Source organism: Staurois parvus, unplaced genomic scaffold (assembly GCF_062004578.1).
Source record: "Staurois parvus isolate SC_StPar_1 unplaced genomic scaffold, SC_StPar_1.0 ptg003401l, whole genome shotgun sequence".
Lineage (NCBI taxonomy): Eukaryota > Metazoa > Chordata > Amphibia > Anura > Ranidae > Staurois > Staurois parvus.
The window spans coordinates 69,214-95,067 of NW_028321197.1; the positions used below are offsets into that span (position 1 = coordinate 69,214).

Genomic DNA, 25,854 nt, shown 5'->3' on the forward strand with positions numbered 1-25,854 from the left:
TGAAGGTGGGACAAAAAGGACAATGAAATGATACTTAGAAACAGGTATTGCATTCTTTCAACAGAAACATGGACTTCCGTGATCAATAAACATTTAAACGTTAAACAACTGCTTTTAGAAAGACAACAAATCCAATGTACAAAGTGAACGAAAGGACAACACTTTACAGCTGCAGTAAAGTCTCTTGAAAAAAAACCCCACAAGGTAATATAATGTGCTAGTATGCATGGCACCGTATCACACGGCACCGCATCGCATCACACCATATTACATGGTATCTCATCACACTGCACCGCATCGCACCGTATCACATCACAACGCACTGTATCACACCATATTACACCGTATCACATCACAACGCACTGTATCACATCGCACCGTATCACACGGCACCGCATCGCATCACACTGCAACGCATCGCACCGTATCACACGGCACCGCATCGCATCACACCATATTACATGGTATCTCATCACACTGCACCGCATCGCACCGTATCACATCACAACGCACTGTATCACACCATATTACACCGTATCACATCACAACGCACTGTATCACATCACAACGCACTGTATCACATCACAACGCACCGTATCACATCACAACGCACTGTATCACACCATATTACACCGTATCACATCACAACGCACTGTATCACATCACACCGTTTCACACGGTACCACATCGCATCACACTGCAACGCATCGCACCGTATCACACGGCACCGCATCACACGGCACTGTATCACACGGCACCGCATCACATCACACGGCACCGTATCACACGGCACCGCATCACATCACACGGCACCATATCACACCACACCGTATCACATGGCACTGTATCACATGGCACCGCATCACATCACACGGCACCGTATCACATGACACCGCACCGTATCACACGGCACCGCATCACATCACACGGCACTGTATCACATGGCACCGCATCACATCACACGGCACTGTATCACATGGCACCGCATCACATCACATGGCACCGTATCACATCACACAGCACCGCATCACATGGCATCGCATCACATGACACCGCACCGTATCACATCACACGGCACAGCACCGTATCACATGGCACCGTATCACACGGCACCGCATCTCATCACACCATATCACACGGCATCGCATCACATCACACCGCACCATATAAAATCGCACCGCATGACATCACACGGCACCGCATCTCATCTCATCACACCGTATCAAATCGCACTGTATCACACGGCACTGCATCGCACGGCATCACACCATGAAAGATTTGCCTGAAAAAGAAACTCCCTTCAGCGGCGCGCTGTCATCGCTCACAGGGCTTCCATCTTCTCCTGCTCTTCCCCCCAGGTTTGCGGGCTCTGGTCGTCTGACTGGCCAAGTCGCGATGATGTCACTCATGGGCACGGCACACAGCTCTGAAGGAACGGCACAGGTGATGTCCTGGCTGCTGCTGCTGGAGGATCTCCTGAACGGAGGACATTTAGGAGATATTGATTTCATCTACAGCTGAGCTTTATTATAAGAACGCCCTTCACTAACACATCCCCAGAAATGACCCGCCTGCTCTGTGTCCGAAAACAGACCTTGGTGTCTGCAAAAATGATGGGCGGTCAGTGCCACTAAGTCAGCCGTGCCCCCCCCCCTCCCAGTGTCAGAATGCCCACCGCAGTCCCGCTATAAGTCGCTGATCGCCGCCATTAGTAGTAGGAAAAAAGAAATCCCAGTATCTATCCCGCCATAACTTTCACGTAAACCAATTAATTTACACGCAGCGGGATTATGTTTAGTGAAGACACGGAGCAGAATACATTTTGACCTAAATTTGCCGAAATTTGATTTTTTTATTTTTTGTTTAACTGGACGTTTAATAGCAAAAAGTCCAAAATATTGTTTTTTTTTCTCAAAATTTTCATTTTTTTTTTATTTTGTATAGTGCAAAAAATAAAAAAAACGCACAGGCGATCAAATACTACCGAAAGAAAGTTCAATTTGTGGGGGGAAAAAAGGCCATAAATTTCATGTGGGTGCGCGGTTGCATGACCGTGCAATTGTCAGTTAAAGCAGCGCCATATCGCAAAAAATGGTTTGGTCTGGAAGGGGGGGATCCTCTGGGGGGTAAGTGGAGTGGAGGTCACGAGTCCTGTCCATAATAGAGCTCCAGACTACAGCCGAACCCCCTGTAAAGCATACACATGAAACATGTGACAGGAAACATGTGACCTCCACTTTCCTGACTTGTGTATACTGGCTCTTTGCTACATTAAAGTTCATTAAACAAAAGCGAGTGCAGATGACGTTTCCTGTTCAGTGGAGGTGACGTTACCTGTTCAGTGGAGATGACGTTTCCTGTTCAGTGGAGATGACGTTCCCTGTTGAGCGGAGATGACGTTTCCTGTTGAGTGGAGCTCCACTCTAACCTGACTAAAAAAAGGGGGGAGTGGAGGTCACGTGTTTCCTGTCGACAACGGAACTTCATTCTGCAGCCAGACCCCTCTCATCCTTGGAAGCTCGGATAGGAAGTTTCTTCTATGAGGGCGGAACTTCTGTTGATCGTACGCAATAACTACTTGCCGTCACCAAAACGAGGGCGGAAGTGGTAATTCCTACTGCCCACACAGTGCCGGTTGATGACGTCCTTGTAGCGCGCCGGATGTACCCCGTGTGCTGAGCTGGAGATGAGCTACAGGGATGGCGGTGAGATAAACGAGCGCTGACAATGAGGAGATAACACAGAGGGAATCCACAGCGCCATCTTTACTATGGGCAGTCTGAGCTGAGCCCCAACTTTACTGACTTATGCTCTTTGCTAACCACTGCACACCTGACTGATCCCTGTCCATACTAACTAAATTACTGACTACTGCACATTCCTACTACACGCCATTTCCTCATGACATCACTGTATACGTCACAGAAATCTCCATACTGACCACACCTCCTTACTAATCACTGACCACACCTCCCTACTAATCATTGCGCACCTCACTGACCACACCTCCCTACTAATCATTGCGCACCTCACTGACCACACCTCCTTACTAATCACTGCGCACCTCACTGACCACACCTCCTTACTAATCACTGACCACACCTCCCTACTAATCATTGCGCACCTCACTGACCACACCTTACTAATCACTGCGCACCTCACTGACCACACCTCCTTACTAATCACTGACCACACCTCCCTACTAATCATTGCGCACCTCACTGACCACACCTCCTTACTAATCACTGCGCACCTCACTGACCACACCTCCTTACTAATCACTGCGCTCCTCACTGACCACACCTCCTTACTAATCACTGACCACACCTCCCTACTAATCATTGCGCACCTCACTGTCCACTCCTCCTTACTAATCACTGCACACCTTACTGACCACTCCTCCTTACTAATCACTGCGCACCTCACTGACCACACCTCCTTACTAATCACTGCGCACCTCACTGACCACTCCTCCTTACTAATCATTGCGCACCTCACTGGCCACACCTCCTTACTAATCACTGCGCACCTCACTGACCACTCCTCCTTACTAATCACTGCGCACCTCACTGACCACACCTTACTAATCACCGCACTCCTCACTGACCACACCTCCTTACTAATCACCGCGCACCTCACTGACCACACCTCCTTACTAATCACTGCGCACCTCACTGACCACTCCTCCTTACTAATCACTGCGCACCTCACTGACCACTCCTCCTTACTAATCACTGCGCACCTCACTGACCACACCTTACTAATCACCGCACTCCTCACTGACCACACCTCCTTACTAATCACTGCGCACCTCGCTGACCACACTTCCTTACTAATCACTGCGCACCTCACTGACCACTCCTCCTTACTAATCACTGCGCACCTCGCTGACCACACTTCCTTACTAATCACTGCGCACCTCACTGACCACTCCTTACTAATCACTGCGCTCCTCACTGACCACACCTCCTTACTAATCACCGCGCTCCTCACTGACCACACCTCCTTACTAATCACTGCGCACCTCACTGACCACACCTCCTTACTAATCACTGCGCTCCTCACTGACCACACCTCCTTACTAATCACTGCGCTCCTCACTGACCACACCTCCTTACTAATCACTGCGCACCTCACTGACCACTCAGGGATGGGGAGGGGTCAGGCAGATTGGGGGTGGGGTCAGAATGAATGAGGGTGGGGTGATTTGGATTGGGGGTGGAGAGAGGATCAGGAGGATTAAGGGTGGGGAGAGGGTCAGGCGGATTGAGGGTGGGGTGAGTTGAATTGGGGGTTGGGAGGGCTTATGTAGATTGAGGATGGGGTGATGTAGATTGGGGGTGGGTAGAGGGTCAGGCGGATTGAGGGTGGGGAGGGGTCAGGCAGATTGAGGGTGGGGTGGAATAATGTCGATTGGGGGTGAGTAGGGGGTCAGGCGGATTGAGGGTGGGGTGGAGTAATGTTGATTGGGGGTGAGTAGGGGGTCAGGCGGATTGAGGGTGGGGAGGGGGTCAGGTGAGGTGAATTGGGGGTGGGGAGGGGTGATGGGGTCAGGAGGATTGAGGAATAGGTGGGGTGATGTAGATTGGGGGTGTGGAGGGGGTCATGTGGATTGAAGGTGGTTAGGGGGCCAGGTGGATTGAGGGTGGGGAGGGGGTCAGGCAGATTGAGGGTGGGGTGAGGTGAATTGGGGGTGGGGAGGGCTGATGTTGATTGGGGATGGGGTCAGGAGGATTGAGGATGGGGTGGGGTGATGTAGATTGGGGGTGGGGAGAGGGTCAGGCGGATTGAGGGTGGGGAAGGGGTCAGGCAGATTGAGGGTGGGGTGGAGTTATATCGATTGGGGGTGAGTAGAGGGTCAGGTGGATTGAGGAAGGGGAGGGGTGATGGGGATGGGCTCAGGAGGATTGAGGAATGGGTGGGGTGATGTAGATTGGGGGTGGTTAGGGGGTCATGTGGATTGAGGGTGGTTAGGGGGTCAGGTGGATTGAGGGTGGGGTCAGGAGGATTGAGGGTGGGGTCAGGAGGATTGAGGATGGGGTGGGATGATATAGATTAAGGGTGGGGAGGGGGTCAGACGGATTGAGGGTGGGGTGAGCTGATGTTGATTGGGGATGGGGTCAGGAGGATTGAGGATGGGGTGGGGTGATGTAGATTGGGGGTGGGGGGAGGGGTCAGGCAGATTGAGGGTGGGGTGGAGTAATGTAGATTGGGGGTGAGTAGAGGGTCAGGTGGATTGAGGGTGGGGAGGGGTGATGGGGATGGGCTCAGGAGGATTGAGGGTGGGGTGATGTAGATTGGGGGTGGGTAGGGGGTCAGGCGGATTGAGGGTGGGGAGGGGTTCAGGCGGATTGGGGGTGGGGAGGGGTCATGCGGATTGGGGGTGGTCAGGTTGAATTTAGTGGAGATGGATTGGTGGATCATTCTATTGTTTCCCTGATCCATCACATGGCAGATTCTAGAACCTGAAATATGTCGCTATCTTGTCATTTCTTTTTACAGCCTAAAGGAAAAGTCGGTACAAAGGGGAAGAAACAGATTTATGAGGAGAACAAAGAGACGCTGAGCTTTTATCTGCGAATCATTCTGGGGGCCACTGTGAGTGTTCTGGGGCCCCACACCTTCCAATCTACTTTCAACTTTTCTGTTGGGTTCCTGATAAGATGGAGCCAGAAACCTTTCTTTGTTTGACGTGCGCTGTGCCCATGACGTGTGTGCGCTGTGCCCATGACGTGTGTGCGCTGTGCCCATGACGTGTGTGCGCTGTGCCCATGACGTGTGTGCGCTGTGCCCGTGATGTGTGTGCACTTTGCCCTATGACGTGTGTGTGTGAGTGCGCTGTGCCCCGGGACGTGTGTGAGTGCGCTGTGCCCCAGGACGTGTGTGTCTGTGCCCCGGGACGCGCGCGCGCCGTGCCCGGGGACGTGTGCGCTGTGCCCCGGGACGTGTGATGTGTGCGCTGTGCCCCGGGACGTGTGATGTGTGCGCTGTGCCCCGGGACGTGTGATGTGTGCGCTGTGCCCCGGGACGTGTGATGTGTGCGCTGTGCCCCAGGACGTGTGTGCTGTGCCCCGGGACGTGTGATGTGTGCGCTGTGCCCCGGGACGTGTGATGTGTGCGCTGTGCCCCAAGACGTGTGTGTGATGTGCCCCGAGACGTGTGATGTGTGTGCTGTGCCTCATGATATGTGACGTGTGTGCTGTACCTTGAGACGTGCGCTCCATGATAAATCCTCATTTGTAATTATGATGCGTATGTAGTAAATGGTGAGGGGGGGGTATTTTTACTCTTAACGGTGAATAGTGATTGTAACGTCTGTTGCTGCCAATTAATGGATTGTAAGATGATTTATTACCACTTATGTCTCCAAATTAGGTTTTGTATGGAGCCGTCAGTCTGGGAATCTTCTACAGTTCGTCCTCCTTCTGGAGCTGGGTGAGCGATCTCTGATTATCCATCTGTGAGGAAATCGCATAAGACCACATGTGATCTCACTTTGATATTTCAGGTCTGGGGAGGGTCACATAGGATTGGATATGATCTCCCCCTATAGTTCAGGTCTGGGGAGGGTCACATAGGATCGGATGTGATCTCCCCCCTATAGTTCAGGTCTGGGGAGGGTCATAGAAGATCAGACGTGATCTCTCTTCAGTATTCCATGTCTGGGGAGGGTCATAGAAGATCAGACGTGATCTCTCTTCAGTATTCCATGTCTGGGGAGGGTCATAGAAGATGGGATGTGATCTCTCTCCAGTATTCCATGTCTGGGGGGGGTCATAGAAGATGGGATGTGATCTCCCCCTATAGTTCATGTCTGGGGGGGGTCATAGAAGATCAGATGTGATCTCTCTCCAGTATTCCATGTCTGGGGAGGGTCATAGAAGATCAGACGTGATCTCTCTCCAGTATTCCATGTCTGGGGAGGGTCATAGAAGATGGAATGTGATCTCTCTCCAGTATTCCATGTCTGGGGGGGGTCATAGAAGATGGGATGTGATCTCTCTCCAGTATTCCATGTCTGGGGGGGGGTCATAGAAGATGGGATGTGATCTCTCTCCAGTATTCCATATCTGGGGAGGGTCATAGAAGATGGGATGTGATCTCTCTCCAGTAGTCCATGTCTGGGGAGGGTCATAGAAGATGGGATGTGATCTCTCTCCAGTATTCCATGTCTGGGGGGGGGTCATAGAAGATGGGATGTGATCTCTCTCCAGTATTCCATGTCTGGGGAGGGTCATAGAAGATGGGATGTGATCTCTCTCCAGTAGTCCATGTCTGGGGGGGGTCATAGAAGATGGGATGTGATCTCTCTCCAGTATTCCATGTCTGGGGGGGGGTCATAGAAGATGGGATGTGATCTCTCTCCAGTATTCCATGTCTGGGGAGGGTCATAGAAGATGGGATGTGATCTCTCTCCAGTAGTCCATGTCTGGGGGGGGTCATAGAAGATGGGATGTGATCTCTCTCCAGTAGTCCATGTCTGGGGAGGGTCATAGAAGATGGGATGTGATCTCCCCCTATAGTCCATGTCTGGGGAGGGTCATAGAAGATGGGATGTGATCTCTCTCCGGTATTCCATGTCTGGGGGGGGGTCATAGAAGATGGGATGTGATCTCCCCCTATAGTTCAGGTCTGGGGAGGGTCATAGAAGATGGGATGTGATCTCTCTCCGGTATTCCATGTCTGGGGGGGGTCATAGAAGATCAGATGTGATCTCTCTCCGGTATTCCATGTCTGGGGGGGGTCATAGAAGATGGGATGTGATCTCCCCCTATAGTCCATGTCTGGGGAGGGTCATAGAAGATCAGACGTGATCTCTCTTCAGTATTCCATGTCTGGGGAGGGTCATAGAAGATGGGATGTGATCTCTCTCCAGTATTCCATGTCTGGGGAGGGTCATAGAAGATGGGATGTGATCTCCCCCTATAGTCCATGTCTGGGGGGGGTCATAGAAGATGGGATGTGATCTCTCTCCAGTATTCCATGTCTGGGGGGGGTCATAGAAGATGGGATGTGATCTCTCTCCAGTATTCCATGTCTGGGGAGGGTCATAGAAGATGGGATGTGATCTCTCTCCAGTATTCCATGTCTGGGGGGGGTCATAGAAGATGGGATGTGATCTCCCCCTATAGTCCATGTCTGGGGAGGGTCATAGAAGATCAGACGTGATCTCTCTCCAGTATTCCATGTCTGGGGAGGGTCATAGAAGATGGGATGTGATCTCTCTCCAGTATTCCATGTCTGGGGGGGGTCATAGAAGATGGGATGTGATCTCTCTCCAGTATTCCATGTCTGGGGAGGGTCATAGAAGATGGGATGTGATCTCTCTCCAGTATTCCATGTCTGGGGAGGGTCATAGAAGATGGGATGTGATCTCCCCCTATAGTCCATGTCTGGGGGGGGGTCATAGAAGATGGGATGTGATCTCTCTCCAGTATTCCATGTCTGGGGGGGGTCATAGAAGATGGGATGTGATCTCTCTCCAGTATTCCATGTCTGGGGGGGGTCATAGAAGATGGGATGTGATCTCTCTCCAGTATTCCATGTCTGGGGGGGGTCATAGAAGATGGGATGTGATCTCTCTCCAGTATTCCATGTCTGGGGAGGGTCATAGAAGATGGGATGTGATCTCTCTCCACTATTCCATGTCTGGGGGGGGTCATAGAAGATGGGATGTGATCTCTCTCCAGTATTCCATGTCTGGGGAGGGTCATAGAAGATGGGATGTGATCTCCCCCTATAGTTCAGGTCTGGGGAGGGTCATAGAAGATGGGATGTGATCTCTCTCCAGTATTCCATGTCTGGGGGGGGTCATAGAAGATGGGATGTGATCTCCCCCTATAGTCCATGTCTGGGGGGGGTCATAGAAGATGGGATGTGATCTCCCCCTATAGTCCATGTCTGGGGAGGGTCATAGAAGATGGGATGTGATCTCTCTCCAGTATTCCATGTCTGGGGAGGGTCATAGAAGATGGGATGTGATCTCTCTCCGGTATTCCATGTCTGGGGAGGGTCATAGAAGATCAGATGTGATCTCTCTCCAGTATTCCATGTCTGGGGAGGGTCATAGAAGATCAGATGTGATCTCTCTCCAGTATTCCATGTCTGGGGGGGGTCATAGAAGATGGAATGTGATCTCTCTCCAGTATTCCATGTCTGGGGGGGGTCATAGAAGATGGGATGTGATCTCTCTCCAGTATTCCATGTCTGGGGAGGGTCATAGAAGATGGGATGTGATCTCTCTCCAGTATTCCATGTCTGGGGGGGGGTCATAGAAGATGGGATGTGATCTCCCCCTATAGTCCATGTCTGGGGAGGGTCATAGAAGATCAGACGTGATCTCTCTCCAGTATTCCATGTCTGGGGAGGGTCATAGAAGATGGGATGTGATCTCTCTCCAGTATTCCATGTCTGGGGGGGGTCATAGAAGATGGGATGTGATCTCCCCCTATAGTTCATGTCTGGGGGGGGTCATAGAAGATGGGATGTGATCTCTCTCCAGTATTCCATGTCTGGGGAGGGTCATAGAAGATAAGATGTGATCTCCCCCTATAGTCCATGTCTGGGGAGGGTCATAGAAGATGGGATGTGATCTCTCTCCAGTATTCCATGTCTGGGGGGGGTCATAGAAGATGGGATGTGATCTCTCTCCAGTATTCCATGTCTGGGGGGGGTCATAGAAGATGGGATGTGATCTCTCTCCAGTATTCCATGTCTGGGGGGAGTCATAGAAGATGGGATGTGATCTCTCTCCAGTATTCCATGTCTGGGGAGGGTCATAGAAGATGGGATGTGATCTCTCTCCACTATTCCATGTCTGGGGGGGGTCATAGAAGATGGGATGTGATCTCTCTCCAGTATTCCATGTCTGGGGAGGGTCATAGAAGATGGGATGTGATCTCTCTCCGGTATTCCATGTCTGGGGAGGGTCATAGAAGATGGGATGTGATCTCTCTCCAGTATTCCATGTCTGGGGGGGGTCATAGAAGATGGGATGTGATCTCCCCCTATAGTCCATGTCTGGGGAGGGTCATAGAAGATGAGACGTGATCTCTCTCCAGTATTCCATGTCTGGGGAGGGTCATAGAAGATGGGATGTGATCTCTCTCCAGTATTCCATGTCTGGGGGGGGTCATAGAAGATGGGATGTGATCTCCCCCTATAGTCCATGTCTGGGGGGGTCATAGAAGATGGGATGTGATCTCTCTCCAGTATTCCATGTCTGGGGGGGGTCATAGAAGATGGGATGTGATCTCCCCCTATAGTCCATGTCTGGGGAGGGTCATAGAAGATCAGACGTGATCTCTCTCCAGTATTCCATGTCTGGGGAGGGTCATAGAAGATGGGATGTGATCTCTCTCCAGTATTCCATGTCTGGGGAGGGTCATAGAAGATGGGATGTGATCTCTCTCCGGTATTCCATGTCTGGGGAGGGTCATAGAAGATCAGATGTGATCTCTCTCCAGTATTCCATGTCTGGGGAGGGTCATAGAAGATCAGATGTGATCTCTCTCCAGTATTCCATGTCTGGGGGGGGTCATAGAAGATGGAATGTGATCTCTCTCCAGTATTCCATGTCTGGGGGGGGTCATAGAAGATGGGATGTGATCTCTCTCCGGTATTCCATGTCTGGGGAGGGTCATAGAAGATGGGATGTGATCTCCCCCTATAGTTCAGGTCTGGGGAGGGTCATAGAAGATGGGATGTGATCTCTCTCCGGTATTCCATGTCTGGGGGGGGTCATAGAAGATGGGATGTGATCTCCCCCTATAGTCCATGTCTGGGGAGGGTCATAGAAGATCAGACGTGATCTCTCTTCAGTATTCCATGTCTGGGGAGGGTCATAGAAGATGGGATGTGATCTCTCTCCAGTATTCCATGTCTGGGGGGGGTCATAGAAGATGGGATGTGATCTCCCCCTATAGTTCATGTCTGGGGGGGGTCATAGAAGATCAGATGTGATCTCTCTTCAGTATTTCATGTCTGGGGAGGGTCATAGAAGATGGAATGTGATCTCTCTCCAGTATTCCATGTCTGGGGGGGGTCATAGAAGATGGGATGTGATCTCTCTCCAGTATTCCATGTCTGGGGAGGGTCATAGAAGATGGGATGTGATCTCCCCCTATAGTCCATGTCTGGGGGGGGTCATAGAAGATGGGATGTGATCTCTCTCCAGTATTCCATGTCTGGGGGGGGTCATAGAAGATGGGATGTGATCTCTCTCCAGTATTCCATGTCTGGGGAGGGTCATAGAAGATGGGATGTGATCTCCCCCTATAGTCCATGTCTGGGGAGGGTCATAGAAGATGGAATGTGATCTCTCTCCAGTATTCCATGTCTGGGGGGGGTCATAGAAGATGGGATGTGATCTCTCTCCAGTATTCCATGTCTGGGGGGGGTCATAGAAGATGGGATGTGATCTCTCTCCAGTATTCTATGTCTGGGGGGGGTCATAGAAGATGGGATGTGATCTCTCTCCAGTATTCCATGTCTGGGGAGGGTCATAGAAGATGGGATGTGATCTCTCTCCACTATTCCATGTCTGGGGGGGTCATAGAAGATGGGATGTGATCTCTCTCCAGTATTCCATGTCTGGGGAGGGTCATAGAAGATGGGATGTGATCTCCCCCTATAGTTCAGGTCTGGGGAGGGTCATAGAAGATGGGATGTGATCTCTCTCCGGTATTCCATGTCTGGGGAGGGTCATAGAAGATGGGATGTGATCTCTCTCCAGTATTCCATGTCTGGGGGGGGTCATAGAAGATGGGATGTGATCTCCCCCTATAGTCCATGTCTGGGGGGGGTCATAGAAGATGGGATGTGATCTCTCTCCAGTATTCCATGTCTGGGGGGGGTCATAGAAGATGGGATGTGATCTCCCCCTATAGTCCATGTCTGGGGAGGGTCATAGAAGATCAGACGTGATCTCTCTCCAGTATTCCATGTCTGGGGAGGGTCATAGAAGATGGGATGTGATCTCCCCCTATAGTCCATGTCTGGGGAGGGTCATAGAAGATGGGATGTGATCTCTCTCCAGTATTCCATGTCTGGGGAGGGTCATAGAAGATGGGATGTGATCTCCCCCTATAGTCCATGTCTGGGGAGGGTCATAGAAGATGGGATGTGATCTCTCTCCGGTATTCCATGTCTGGGGAGGGTCATAGAAGATCAGATGTGATCTCTCTCCAGTATTCCATGTCTGGGGAGGGTCATAGAAGATCAGATGTGATCTCTCTCCAGTATTCCATGTCTGGGGGGGGTCATAGAAGATGGAATGTGATCTCTCTCCAGTATTCCATGTCTGGGGGGGGTCATAGAAGATGGGATGTGATCTCTCTCCAGTATTCCATGTCTGGGGAGGGTCATAGAAGATGGGATGTGATCTCTCTCCAGTATTCCATGTCTGGGGGGGGTCATAGAAGATGGGATGTGATCTCCCCCTATAGTTCATGTCTGGGGGGGGTCATAGAAGATGGGATGTGATCTCTCTCCAGTATTCCATGTCTGGGGAGGGTCATAGAAGATCAGATGTGATCTCCCCCTATAGTCCATGTCTGGGGAGGGTCATAGAAGATGGGATGTGATCTCTCTCCAGTATTCCATGTCTGGGGGGGGTCATAGAAGATCAGACGTGATCTCTCTCCAGTATTCCATGTCTGGGGAGGGTCATAGAAGATGGGATGTGATCTCTCTCCAGTATTCCATGTCTGGGGGGGGTCATAGAAGATGGGATGTGATCTCCCCCTATAGTTCATGTCTGGGGGGGGTCATAGAAGATGGGATGTGATCTCTCTCCAGTATTCCATGTCTGGGGAGGGTCATAGAAGATCAGATGTGATCTCTCTCCAGTAGTCCATGTCTGGGGAGGGTCATAGAAGATCAGATGTGATCTCTCTCCAGTATTCCATGTCTGGGGAGGGTCATAGAAGATGGGATGTGATCTCCCCCTATAGTTCATGTCTGGGGGGGGTCATAGAAGATCAGACGTGATCTCTCTCCACTATTCCATGTCTGGGGAGGGTCATAGAAGATCAGATGTGATCTCTCTCCAGTAGTCCATGTCTGGGGAGGGTCATAGAAGATGGGATGTGATCTCTCTCCAGTATTCCATGTCTGGGGAGGGTCATAGAAGATGGGATGTGATCTCTCTCCAGTATTCCATGTCTGGGGGGGGTCATAGAAGATGGGATGTGATCTCTCTCCAGTATTCCATGTCTGGGGAGGGTCATAGAAGATCAGACGTGATCTCTCTCCACTATTCCATGTCTGGGGAGGGTCATAGAAGATCAGACGTGATCTCTCTCCACTATTCCATGTCTGGGGGGGGTCATAGAAGATGGGATGTGATCTCTCTCCAGTATTCCATGTCTGGGGGGGGTCATAGAAGATGGGATGTGATCTCTCTCCAGTATTCCATGTCTGGGGGGGGTCATAGAAGATGGGATGTGATCTCTCTCCAGTATTCCATGTCTGGGGGGGGTCATAGAAGATGGGATGTGATCTCCCCCTATAGTCCATGTCTGGGGAGGGTCATAGAAGATGGGATGTGATCTCTCTCCAGTATTCCATGTCTGGGGAGGGTCATAGAAGATGGGATGTGATCTCTCTCCAGTATTCCATGTCTGGGGAGGGTCATAGAAGATCAGACGTGATCTCTCTCCAGTATTCCATGTCTGGGGGGGGTCATAGAAGATGGGATGTGATCTCCCCCTATAGTCCATGTCTGGGGGAGGGTCATAGAAGATGGGATGTGATCTCTCTCCAGTATTCCATGTCTGGGGAGGGTCATAGAAGATCAGACGTGATCTCTCTCCAGTATTCCATGTCTGGGGGGGGTCATAGAAGATGGGATGTGATCTCTCTCCAGTATTCCATGTCTGGGGGGGGTCATAGAAGATGGGATGTGATCTTCCCGTGATATTTCAGGTGCAGACACACAGGGTAACCTCCTCCCTCTCCTCATGCAGGCCTTTGTGGTTTTCAGTGGAGCTGTGTACACTGCAGCATATCGCTCCATGCGAGGAATGGCCCAAGCATCCTTCTCAGAAGATGGAACTTTGCTGGATGGGGGAATTGACCTGAACATGGAGCAAGGAATGGCTGAGTAAGTAACTTTCATCTTCTTGAAATAATTGGTATAATCAATTAGATATTCATTCTTGAAATAATAGCTTGGACCCCAGTTGGGGCTTCTGTGGCCCTGAGCTAGTTACTGGGTGGCCCCTGGGATCTCTGCAGACACTGTTCTATGTTTTCTTTTTCTTTTTTTTTTTTGTGCTTTCTGAAGCAATTGAAAGAAAAATCTTTTAGGGGTTAAAGGATAAGTTCACCTTCCTTAACATGTTACACTCGTATTCAGGGTGTAACATGTTACTGATGCAGCAGCCCCTACACCCCGAGTCCTCATTATGACAGCGGGCAGGGGATCTTCTCGCACCCGTTCTCACGAAAAAAAAAAAAAAATGTGACCGTTTTGGAGCTCCACCTACCCGGCCACATAATTTATTCACAGAGCTCTGTGAATGGGATAACTACAACTACCGTCCGCCATTGCGGCTGATGGCTTGTGGTTCTTAATGAACTACCATGGAGTTGATGAGCGCTCTAGGTAGTTCATTGATCCTTCCTGTCCCTCAGTAACTGTCTGTCCTACATAATATGGACAGACAGATACACTGACAATCTGCAGAAGGGTCAGACAAAATAGGCAACAATTTAGCTATGGCTTGCTGTCAATATGCTGCTATTTCAGGGCAAAACCATATCAAGTGCAAAACATCCACCCCAGATTTGTGACCACATATACAATTTGTGGTTAACATACCCCCCATTACATGCAAATGACATAGAGTAACATATGTTTAGTCAATAGTATATAATTGTATCAAATTATTTTTACTTGCTGGTGATACAATTCTAATGCGTCATGGATGGTCAAATAGCCTGCCATTCGTATTATTCCTTCAGTGGGGCGCCACATAGATTAGCCTGCAATAAAGTGTAAATATTAACCCTTTTGAGCTAAGATGTTGTTTTTCTCTTTTATCGTTTACAATGGCTCTTGTTAATAGAAAAAACAACTTTTGGTATTTGCTATTTTATATACGATTGTGTTCTGGTGCCCCAGAGGTTTGACCATTTGGTCTGTGTTTCAAATATACATATTTAACACAAGTCATTTTAGGGGGGCTGTAGGGAGCACCCTAATCTTACCCCTCTATGGTCTCATGTAGTGGTCCATGACTCTCTCCTGCAGCATGTCCCAAGTCTCCAGCAACTCCTTGTAGATGGTTGAAGTCTCTGCTCATCTTCTGCAGTCTACACTTTTCTGTAGAATTACATTTACTGACAATGATGTGTAGCCTTCTGGTGTCAGAGGCTATTATCTGTGCCGCCCTGAGCATAGATGTCTTTCTAATGTCGGATCGTATTTTGGTATGTGTTGTGCTGTGTGTGAGGACTTCTAGAGCTGCATCGTATCCAGCAGTGTGTGCTCAGCAGAAATGTCTTTCTAGTCCCTGTGTATATTGTACTCTGGGGGATCGCTGACAATAGGTCCCGTAGGGATGAAGTGCACTGGATTCCACCTCTTTCTTGCTGTGTGGCCTCGTTATTAGACCTTCACCCTCCTCCTCTGACATTGTTGTGGCATTGCGCTAGGTGCACACAGACATATCTCTCGCCATAATAGATCTATTTGCACATGGTGGTAGTCCATAACATTCCAGCCTTGCACACTTATAATGGATGCAGAGGAAAATGTGTGCAGGTCAGTTCTCTGGAGCATAGTCCACAGAATCTGCTCCTTACATATTTCCTCATGACATTAGCAATACCTCCTAACAAATACATTTACTGTTTGTATCTGCTTTTCCTAGCAGATACAAACTGCCGATTTTACTTTTGCTGATGTTTCTGCTGTCTACTCGCCTGCTTCTGTACTTTGCTCTGCATAGTAGAAATGATTTATCCATCTTCACAATTACCCTTCCTTTCAGTGTGCTATGCTCTGTCTCTGCCGAGTATCCTTTTACTTTCCTCACCACTGCAGAGGATCTGATCGCATTGCTCAGCACTGCAGAGGATCTGATCGCATTGCTCAGCACTGCAGAGGATCTGATCGCATTGCTCAGCACTGCAGAGGATCTGATCGCATTGCTCAGCACTGCAGAGGATCTGATCGCATTGCTCACCACTGCAGAGGATCTGATCGCATTGCTCACCACTGCAGAGGATCTGATCGCATTGCTCACCACTGCAGAGGATCTGATCGCATTGCTCACCACTGCAGAGGATCTGATCGCATTGTTCAGCACTGCAGAGGATCTGATCGCATTGCTCACCACTGCAGAGGATCTGATCGCATTGCTCACCACTGCAGAGGATCTGATCGCATTGTTCAGCACTGCAGAGGATCTGATCGCATTGCTCAGCACTGCAGAGGATCTGATCGCATTGCTCAGCACTGCAGAGGATCTGATCGCATTGCTCAGCACTGCAGAGGATCTGATCGCATTGCTCAGCACTGCAGAGGATCTGATCGCATTGCTCAGCACTGCAGAGGATCTGATCGCATTGCTCAGCACTGCAGAGGATCTGATCGCATTGCTCAGCACTGCAGAGGATCTGATCGCATTGCTCAGCACTGCAGAGGATCTGATCGCATTGCTCAGCACTGCAGAGGATCTGATCGCATTGCTCAGCACTGCAGAGGATCTGATCGCATTGCTCAGCACTGCAGAGGATCTGATCGCATTGCTCAGCACTGCAGAGGATCTGATCGCATTGCTCAGCACTGCAGAGGATCTGATCGCATTGCTCAGCACTGCAGAGGATCTGATCGCATTGCTCAGCACTGCAGAGGATCTGATCGCATTGCTCAGCACTGCAGAGGATCTGATCGCATTGCTCAGCACTGCAGAGGATCTGATCGCATTGCTCAGCACTGCAGAGGATCTGATCGCATTGCTCAGCACTGCAGAGGATCTGATCGCATTGCTCAGCACTGCAGAGGATCTGATCGCATTGCTCAGCACTGCAGAGGATCTGATCGCATTGCTCAGCACTGCAGAGGATCTGATCCCATTCCGCACCACTGCAGAGGATCTGATCCCATTCCGCACCACTGCAGAGTATTAGTACTCCTCCTCAGTTTACTTATGATAGTCTCCATATTTTGTATTGTATCATTCTCCTCACCTCAGCCACTTTACCTGTTTGTTTTTGGCAGATGAATGCTCTGTAGATAATGTAGATCCAGTAAGTAGCTACAGACTGAAGGGTACAAGACGCTGGCTATAGTAGATTCTCATTGTGCGGTCAGTTCTCCTGTACTGACAAATGTTCGCCCGCTCCTGTACTGATTGATAGTTACCCTTTTCTTTTCAGACACCTGAAGGATGTGGTGCTTCTGACGGCCATTGTGCAGGTTCTGAGCTGCTTCTCTCTCTATGTCTGGTACTTTTGGCTGCTGGTGAGTATTTTTTGTTGGCTTCTTGTCTTTACTCCCTAGGTGCCAGCAGTAGATGTTTCTAGAGATCAGTATGAGGATTTGTTCAGACAATATTGCTCTGGTGTGTGCTGATTTCAGCTCTCCCAGCTTTGCCATGTCTAAAAATCAATTCAGACTTGTGTCTAGAAAAGGAAATGTTTTGTTCTTTTTACAGTGTGCCTTTTACTGCAGGGGACTAGAGAAGAGTATATAGACTCTAAAGGGAATATAAAGCTGACATTCACAAAATATTCGCTGCAGGTGAATGCTATAGGTTGCATATGTTTTAACCACTTCAGTACCAGAACCTTTTATCCCCTTCCTGCCCAGGCCATTTTTACATTTTCAGCGCTGTCAAACTTTGAATAACAATTATTCAGTTATGCAACACTGTACCCAAATTAACGTTACATAATTCTTGAGACCATGAGTTAGAGCTTTTTTTTTGGTGGTATTCAATCTCCACGTTTTCTATGTTTCTGTTTATAAAATTTTGAAAATAGATATTTTTTTCTTCATAAATTTAGGTCACAATGTATTCTAATATATTCTATTTTGTAACAATAACCCACATCGGTGTATATTATTTAATCTGTGTGAACGTTATAGAGATTACAAACTATGTGATATAGATATGAAAATTGATCAATCCTGATGTGCTGACAGACAATCTCATTTCTTGAGGCAGTAAAAGGCCATGACAACACCCCAGCCCCTCTCCATGACCCATTTTTACAAATTAGACAGGTAATTAAAGGCATGGCGAGGTTTTTTTTTAGGGTCTGACAGTGTTTAGACACTGTGCTGCTCGGGGAGAGGTGATCAGGATTTTTTTTTCACTCTTTGCTTATTACAGTGATCATTGTTATAAGAAATCGTTTTTATGAATGACATTTATTCATGTGCCATTGTGTACAATTGTGATAGCTGGGATTGGCCACAGCTATCACATGGTACAGGGGTGTTGTGACCTGTCTGTACCATTTGATCACTGTGACCAATCACAGAGATCACAATAGTACATAATAAATGGCTATTAATGAAAGCCATTGTGTACTATTGACGTGATTGCTGTGATTGGTCACAGTGATCACATGGTACCAGGGGTGGCCCGGTAAAAGATCTGTTTTCCACCCAACCCAATAAAACTAAGTGGTCATGATCAGCATTTTTGTACACCCCCATATGGCTCTGTCCCTTTGCTGTGGTCAGAGTGTCAAGCACCTTTGCTCTGATGTGTGGTGTTTTCTTTACTGTAAATCACAGGACCAGAGTGTCCTATATATTCATTCTGAAGACGGTTATGCTGCCACCTTTGATGGTTGGACACTGGCAACAAAAGAACAAGACAGGAAGTCCCTTTCCAGCCATAACTCCTCCACTTTAGGCAAGGTACAACAATGGCTTTTATCTAGGATTAGGAGATAAGCTGTTTCTGGGACTGTTTTCCTATGGCTTGTCACTGCTCAGAGGAATCACACCCAGATCCTGCACCATACACCACAAGGATGACCCTTTAAAGTTGCTGGTTGGCATTGGACCCTGTTGAAGTGCAATGATATATTACTTGGTGGCCCGGTAGGGTGCTATACCGGTCCAGGTCAGAAGTTGAATGCCTGAAGGCTCTTATAGCTCGCTGTGGTGGGTGAAGATTGGATACCCATGAGGATCTAGTGGCTGGATAGGTGAGTGCCCTGAAGTAGCTCCTGCAGGTGACCCCCTTATCCTTGGTGACTCCCCCTTTCCCATATCTCTCTACCCTCCTTCCCACCCTGGGTGGGACAAGGAAAGGGGTGTTTTCCCAAGTCATCTTCCAGGACAGCTTCACATGACAAGCTCCTCCCACCAGGAAACACCCAATCCACTTTTCCTCCCATAAATAGACTCTCTCCACAAGGGACCCTCAGTATTAGTGTTTCCTCCAGCCAGGAACGACTCCCGTTTTGTTTTTTTGTGTTATAGCCGTCTGGCGGGGTACAGAGGCCTCCTGAATGGGGCTACCCCTTTCTCTTCAGCAAGGCAGGGGCCTTGCGGGGTGGCCTCACTCAGGGTTTCCTTTGGATTGGGGGAGATAGCACCCTCTCCTTTGGTCCTGCGGGGCTTACCAGGGGGGCTAGATTCCGCTCCTCCAACCTATCGGGTAAGGGACCACTATCCTGTGGGGCAAACCCTACCTTTCCTCCGCTGCACGCCATCTCCGATGGGAGGAGCCAGGTGGGAGGAAGACACGGGTCGATGACATCACTCTCGAGCTCCGGGACTCGCGAATGTCACTATCGGCAACCGAGAAACAGGAAGCAGACTGCTGCCATCTTGGTTATGGGTGGCGATCCGCAAGTTTGCCCCACACCACGGCCGTGAGGGGAGTTAGGCGAAACCGGACCCCAGGGCAGAGCCCCACCCACCCTACAAACAGAGCCGCACCAAGGGCGGGATGCGATCAGAATGGAGGCGGATCTGTTTGAGCTGGGGGAGACCAGCAACAAGGTAGGAGCCTGTCAGCTGGCATGACTCCCCTCTCTATACCCCTCATGCTTCCTCCTATCTGCTGTCTCAGGGAGGAGGACCCGAGAGGGGGTACGAGGCTCTCTTTCCTCCTCTCCCTTACTCCTCCCTTCTCTCTCCTACCTCTTCCCTCTCTCTCGAGCACCTTGGGTCTGCCAGTGGGTGCACTGTTGGGGGGGGAGCGGGTGTCCCCCTAGGGCCCTCGGCTTACAGGAGGCCTATACCTTGTGTCTCCCTGTCCTTAGATGGGCCCACTGGAGGAGGATAGGAAGGAAAAGGACGCTTTTTGTAGGACAAAGAGAAAGTGCGCTACCTGCAAAAAGAAACTCGCTAGCGCTTGGAAAAAGCAGCTGTGCCAGGAGTGCATCGATAAGCTGATCAAAAAAGAGTCGGGGTCCCTCTTTAAATATTTCCTACAAAACATGACACAGGAGATGTCCCAAACCTTTCAAAACTTTAGGGAACAGATGCAGGAACCAACCCCGGAGGAGCCTCAACGCGGCACCTCAAGCATTTTCTTGCCGGCTAAGAAGAGAAAACAGGAACCGGGCATTGTCCGAGAAGAGTAACTTTCCAGCATTTCTGACTCGGAGGAAGGTGAGATGGAAGACCAGGATCACAGGGCGCAGAGGTTCCTCTTTCAAATAGAAGGTGCAGAAGGCCTCTTGAAAGTAATCTACGACACTCTAGACTTAGAAGAGGAACAGCCGGATCTCTCTCTGCATGACCAGCTATATGCAGGGCTTCAAAAGAGAATCAGCCCCACGTTCCCAGTCCATTCCACCCTATGGTCTACCATAAAAAGGGAATGGAAGGAGGAAGATGTGTCTATGTCGGAGTCTTGCCCAAAACTGGATGCTCCCCTCAAAGATTTCGAAATCCACAGATTTATCTTTCAAAGACGGAGGTTCCCTAAAGGACCCAATAGACCACAAGGTCAACACATTTCTCAGAAGAGCGTGTGAAGCGTTCGCAGGAAACTTTAAACCAGCAATAGCAACAACCTGCATTTCCAGAATCCTAGACGTATGGTTGGGCCAGCTCTGCTCACACCTTGAACAAGGCACGCCGTCTGAGGAAATTCTTAAATCGCTACCGGTTTTGGAAAAAGCAGTGGCGTTTATTGCAGATGCATCGGCAGAAACCATTAAATATACAACAAGATCAACTGTGCTCATAAACGCAGCCCGAAGAGCTATTTGGTTGAAATCCTGGCAGGGGGGACATCGCTTCCAAATCCAGAATCTGCGGCCTTCCCTTTGAGGGAAAGCTCCTTTTCAGGCCAGAACTGACTTCAGTCCTCGAGAAGTCTGCCGACAAAAAAGGAAAGGATATCCAGTCCCCAGCAGGCAAGTGGAACGGAAGTTTTTTCGTCCCAACAGGCAGCATGCAACGAGAGAGGTCAAATTTCAGGGGCAGATGCAAGGCTGGGTCTCAAAAAGAGGAAAGGAGAAGGGAGGCTTTCTCTTTATCCTTAACCAGGACAAAACCAAAACTCAGTCCAAGTGATTGGCGGAGCCAGGTGGGAGGAAGACTGGGACACTTCCACACGCAATTGCTACAGACTACCCAGAATGCATTCATCCTAGACACAATTCGAAACGGCTACAGGATAGAATTTTCACAACTCCCCCCTCAAAGGTTCTTCGCGACTCCACTGCCAAGGGAGGAGGGAAAGGCAGACGCAGTCGTGAACCTCCTGGAGGAAATACTCCAGCAGAACGTGGTCAGTCAGTTGGAGGAAGAAGAGATGTGAAGGGGATTTTACTCCCATTTTTTTCTAAGAAGGCAGACGTCTGGGAAATGCAGAATGATACTCAACCTAAAGAAAGTGATCGAATTCGTAAAACCCAAAAAATTCCACATGGAGACAATCTACATGATGAAATAAATCCTCCCTCCCAGAGTATTCATGGAATCAATAGACCTAAAGTACACATACCTTCACATCCCAATAAGGGAGGAATCAAGAAAGTTCCTAAGGTTCGCGCTAAAGGGGAAGAACAGAACGTTCTTGTTCCAATTCAATGCACTTCCTTTCGTTCTGTCTTCAGCACTAGCGGAACCCCTGCAAGCCTTGAGACTAGAAGGGATAAACGTTATCCCCTACTTGGACGACCTACTCTTGGTTGTGGACACGGAAAGAGCTCTGAAATGCCACATGGAGCATACAATATCCTTCTTGGAAAACCTAGGATGGCTAATAAATACAGAGAAATCACAGTTATTCCCTTCCAACAGAATCACATATTTTGGATACATTCTGGATTCCACAAGCACCTGCTTATACATGACTCCAGAAAAAGTGCTCAGACTACAGCAAGACACAAGGAGCCTCCGGGTGATAGCAATTTGCACAATCAGAAACACCATGAAGCTCCTCGGCCACATGACAGCAGCCATACCGGGGGTACAATGGGCGCAACTACACTCCAAAACCATACAGAATCATGTCCTCTTCCACTGGGATGGCAGCCAAGCGTCTCTGGATTCCATCATTCGCCTCACGCGCAAAGTGAGAGAGTCATTGGAGTGGTGGGGAAACATCCACATGCTGGAGGCTGGGAGAAGATGGAAACAATCCAACCCAACAAAAATCAGCACAGATGCAAGCATGCGGGGCTGGGGCGCACACATAGAGGGTTGCCTGACCCAGGGCAAGTGGGACCTGGAAACCACTAAAAGGTCACCAAACGTCAGCTGATTACTGGCAGTTTTCAGAGCGCTTATGGCCTTTCAGGAGAAAATTAGAAGGAAAGAGATTCAGATCCTGTTGGACAGCATGACAGCCGTCACATACTTGAACAGGCAAGGAGGCACGAGGTCCTCAAGACTAATGGAACTGGTGGATACCCTCCTGAGCTGGGCAGAAAGAAACCTGAAATCCATCACAGCGTTCCATCTGAAACTAAACCTGTTAACGGACCAGCTGAGCCGAGAGGAAATCAACCAGTCAGAATGGTGCCTCAGCTGCACAGCGTTCGCCCAAATCTACAGCAGATGGTGCACTCCCTCCATAGATCTCTTTGCCAGCAGAAGGAATTTAAAACTAGGAAAGTACTTCTGCCTTCAAAGAGACCCCCAGAGTGCAGGGACAGATGCATTGGCCTAGCCATGGAAGGGGGACCTCCTTTATGCTTTTCCACCATTCAGACTACTACCAAGAGTGGTACAGAAAATACAGACGTCTCAGGCCAGAGTCATCCTGATCGCTCTGTTCTGGGCCAAAAGGTCATGGTTCTCCTTCCTGAAGAAGCTGAGCCTAACGGACCTGTAGACAGGGCAGACAATAACTTAGCCGCCAATACACTCAAAGTGCAAGTAGCTGCCCTGTCTAACTTCCTGGAGCTGAAGTTAGCAGAGGATCCCCTGGTGTTCAGATTCCTGAGAACTATCTCCATACACAGAGTCCCTTGCGTGCCAAAATACCCGCTCTGGGATCTAGGCACAGTTTTAAAAGGTTTCCAGCAGGAGCCATTCAAAACCCTTGGGAAAATGCTCTCCCAGGCACTTGACCCTCAAAACCACCCTCCTGATATGCCTGGTCTCTGCTCGCAGAGTCAGCAAACTGCAAGCTCTGTCAATAATAGAGCCTTACTGCACAATCCTGATGGATAGGATTATCCTCCATACGGATCCGGCATTTCTACCAAAGGTCACGTCCCATTTCCATAGAATACAAGAAATTGTAATACCCTCCTTTTGCAGGAGCCCGAGCAACGTCACAGATAGAGACTACAACAAATTGATGTAAGAAGATGCCTAATAGCGTACATCAAGCACACTAAAGCATGGAGACGCTCGCCCAGCCTCTTCATCTTATTTCAAGGACCAAGTAAGGCATATAATGGCTCTAAAGGCACCATCACAAGATGGATAACAGAAGCCATCCTGGAAGGATACAAAACCGTGTCACTGGCACCACCACCTGGCTTCAAAGCGCACTCGACTAGGGCCACCGCAGCTATATGGGCAGAGAGAGCTGGCGCCAACCCCGGATAGATCTGTAGGGTCGCAACATGGTCCAGCTTCAGTATCTTTGCCAGGCACTACCGGTTGGACATGATCGCCAACAAGGACCAGGCGTTTGGCAGGAAGGTCTTGCAAGCGGCAGTCCCACCCTAATGTAGGTATTCTATTCAATCCTCTCATGTGAAGCAGTCCTGGAAGATGACTTGGGAAAACGCAGTTATTTACCTGTTAACTGTATTTCCAGCAATCTTCCAGGACAGCGTAGCTCCCTCCCGATTACTGTATAGTTACATGCTGGCGTTCCGTCATTCAATGGACTGGACATATATTGTTCCTACTGTTATCTTCTTTATCCTAGGCCTTTGGTAATATTCCAGTACTGAGGGTCTATTGTGGAGAGAGGCAACTTGTGGGAGAAAAAGTGGATTGGGTGTTTCCTGGTGGGAGGAGCCTATCTGTCATGTGAAGCTGTCCAGGAAGATTCCCGGAAATACAGTTAACAGGTAAATAACGGCATTTTCTGTATGGCCATTTTTTATTTTTTTTTTAATTACAGTGCAGTTGTTATACATTTGTATTTCTTACTGTTGTTTTTGCTGTATTTTGTACTGTCATGTACTCATGGGCTGCCCTGAATACTACATAGCGGTGCTTAGGGGCAGTCCAGGAGTCTCCAGGCACCAAATGCACTCTGTGGGACCTCTATATGGTACTTTATGTATTGCAGATCTCCCCTTTTTGATTCCATGCAGGATATTCCTTAGTCCTTCTGACTTGGAAGATTATTTTTCTTGTTACTATTTATTCAGCTTGCAAAGTTCAGGAGATGTTTGCTGTTCCTGTACGGGACTGTTTCTGGTGACATGGTGGCTCAGCGGCCTTGGCTGTCAATTTTACCCAAGATAGTTTCCCCAGGAATGTGGCTACTTCTTCTTGGGCTACTTGACATCTGGTTTTGGTAGCTCAAGTTTAGTTAAACTGCAACCTGGTCTTCAGGTCACGCTTTTACTAGGTGGGTAGTTGAGGATGTCACCTTTAAGTTGGTGTTTGTTGCGGACTGCTGCATGAGGTTTCTAACCTGTTGTGTTAAGTTGATTGGGGGCTGTTGCTTGTTGCCCTCGCCTCATATCCAATGCTTTAAGCTATACCTTTTTGTAATTTAATATATGAATGCTTTGTGTCCTGTGTTGTACAATAAAGAAAATTGAGTTTTTGGTTTACCTCTAAAATCCTTTTCTTAGAGTAAATCACTGGACATCTCACCCCTCTTTCTTGGGTTCATGCCCTTCTACAAAAACTAAATCCACGATGAGGTTGTGGTTTTTTTTTTTTGTCAGTGTCCAGTTACCTGAAGGTGGCAGCATTACCCTATTGTAATGAATATAAGGATGCTCTGTGTCCTGTACTGTACTCCAAGAAAAGGATTTCACAGGCAGACCAAAAATCCCATTTTCATCTCCTACACCCAGAGGGAGAATTCATACAACAAATCTTGTAGCTGAATGTTGCCTTCTTTCTTGCAGGCTCCTGGACGGGCTCTGTATCTGCTCTGGGTAAATGTACTTGGCCCCTGGTTTACAGCAGACGACTCCTCCACTGCTCCACCAGAACAAAATGAGAAACGCCAGAGACGCCAAGAAAGACGACAGATGAAACGCTTCTGAGGCTGAAAAAAATAAATTTTATTTTTAGAATGACTGTTGCTGCTGCCCTCCGATCTGGGACCTGGAGCTGTTCTGGAAACAGACTATATCTGTGTGCTCTAAAAATAAATATACTATGTGAGGCTCTTCTATAATGATGGCTCATATCTGCTGTAATGTCTGTGGTAGAGAACAACTTGGCCCCTATGGAGTCTACAGGTACTAGTTGAGTCCCAGTGACCT

The 25,854-nt window shown here is 49.0% G+C and overlaps 1 protein-coding gene across 2 annotated transcripts; it reads left to right on the forward strand.

The window, feature by feature from the left end:
• Nucleotides 1–1,380: 1,380 nt before the first annotated feature.
• LOC149428214 (transmembrane protein 208-like) lies at nucleotides 1,381–25,766 on the forward strand. 2 transcript variants are annotated; one of them, XM_089667592.1, is made up of 6 exons: nucleotides 1,381–1,443; nucleotides 5,503–5,598; nucleotides 6,376–6,435; nucleotides 13,968–14,104; nucleotides 17,389–17,473; nucleotides 25,492–25,766. In XM_089667592.1, exons 1-6 carry the CDS (start codon nucleotides 1,396–1,398, stop codon nucleotides 25,630–25,632), a joined length of 567 nt encoding a protein of 188 aa, XP_089523718.1. In that variant the 5' UTR covers nucleotides 1,381–1,395; the 3' UTR covers nucleotides 25,633–25,766. The 2 variants fall into 2 exon arrangements, with proteins under 2 accessions (XP_089523718.1, XP_089523719.1); XM_089667593.1 differs by lacking the exon at nucleotides 1,381–1,443 and adding an exon at nucleotides 2,475–2,705.
• The last annotated feature ends 88 nt before the right edge of the window (nucleotides 25,767–25,854 follow it).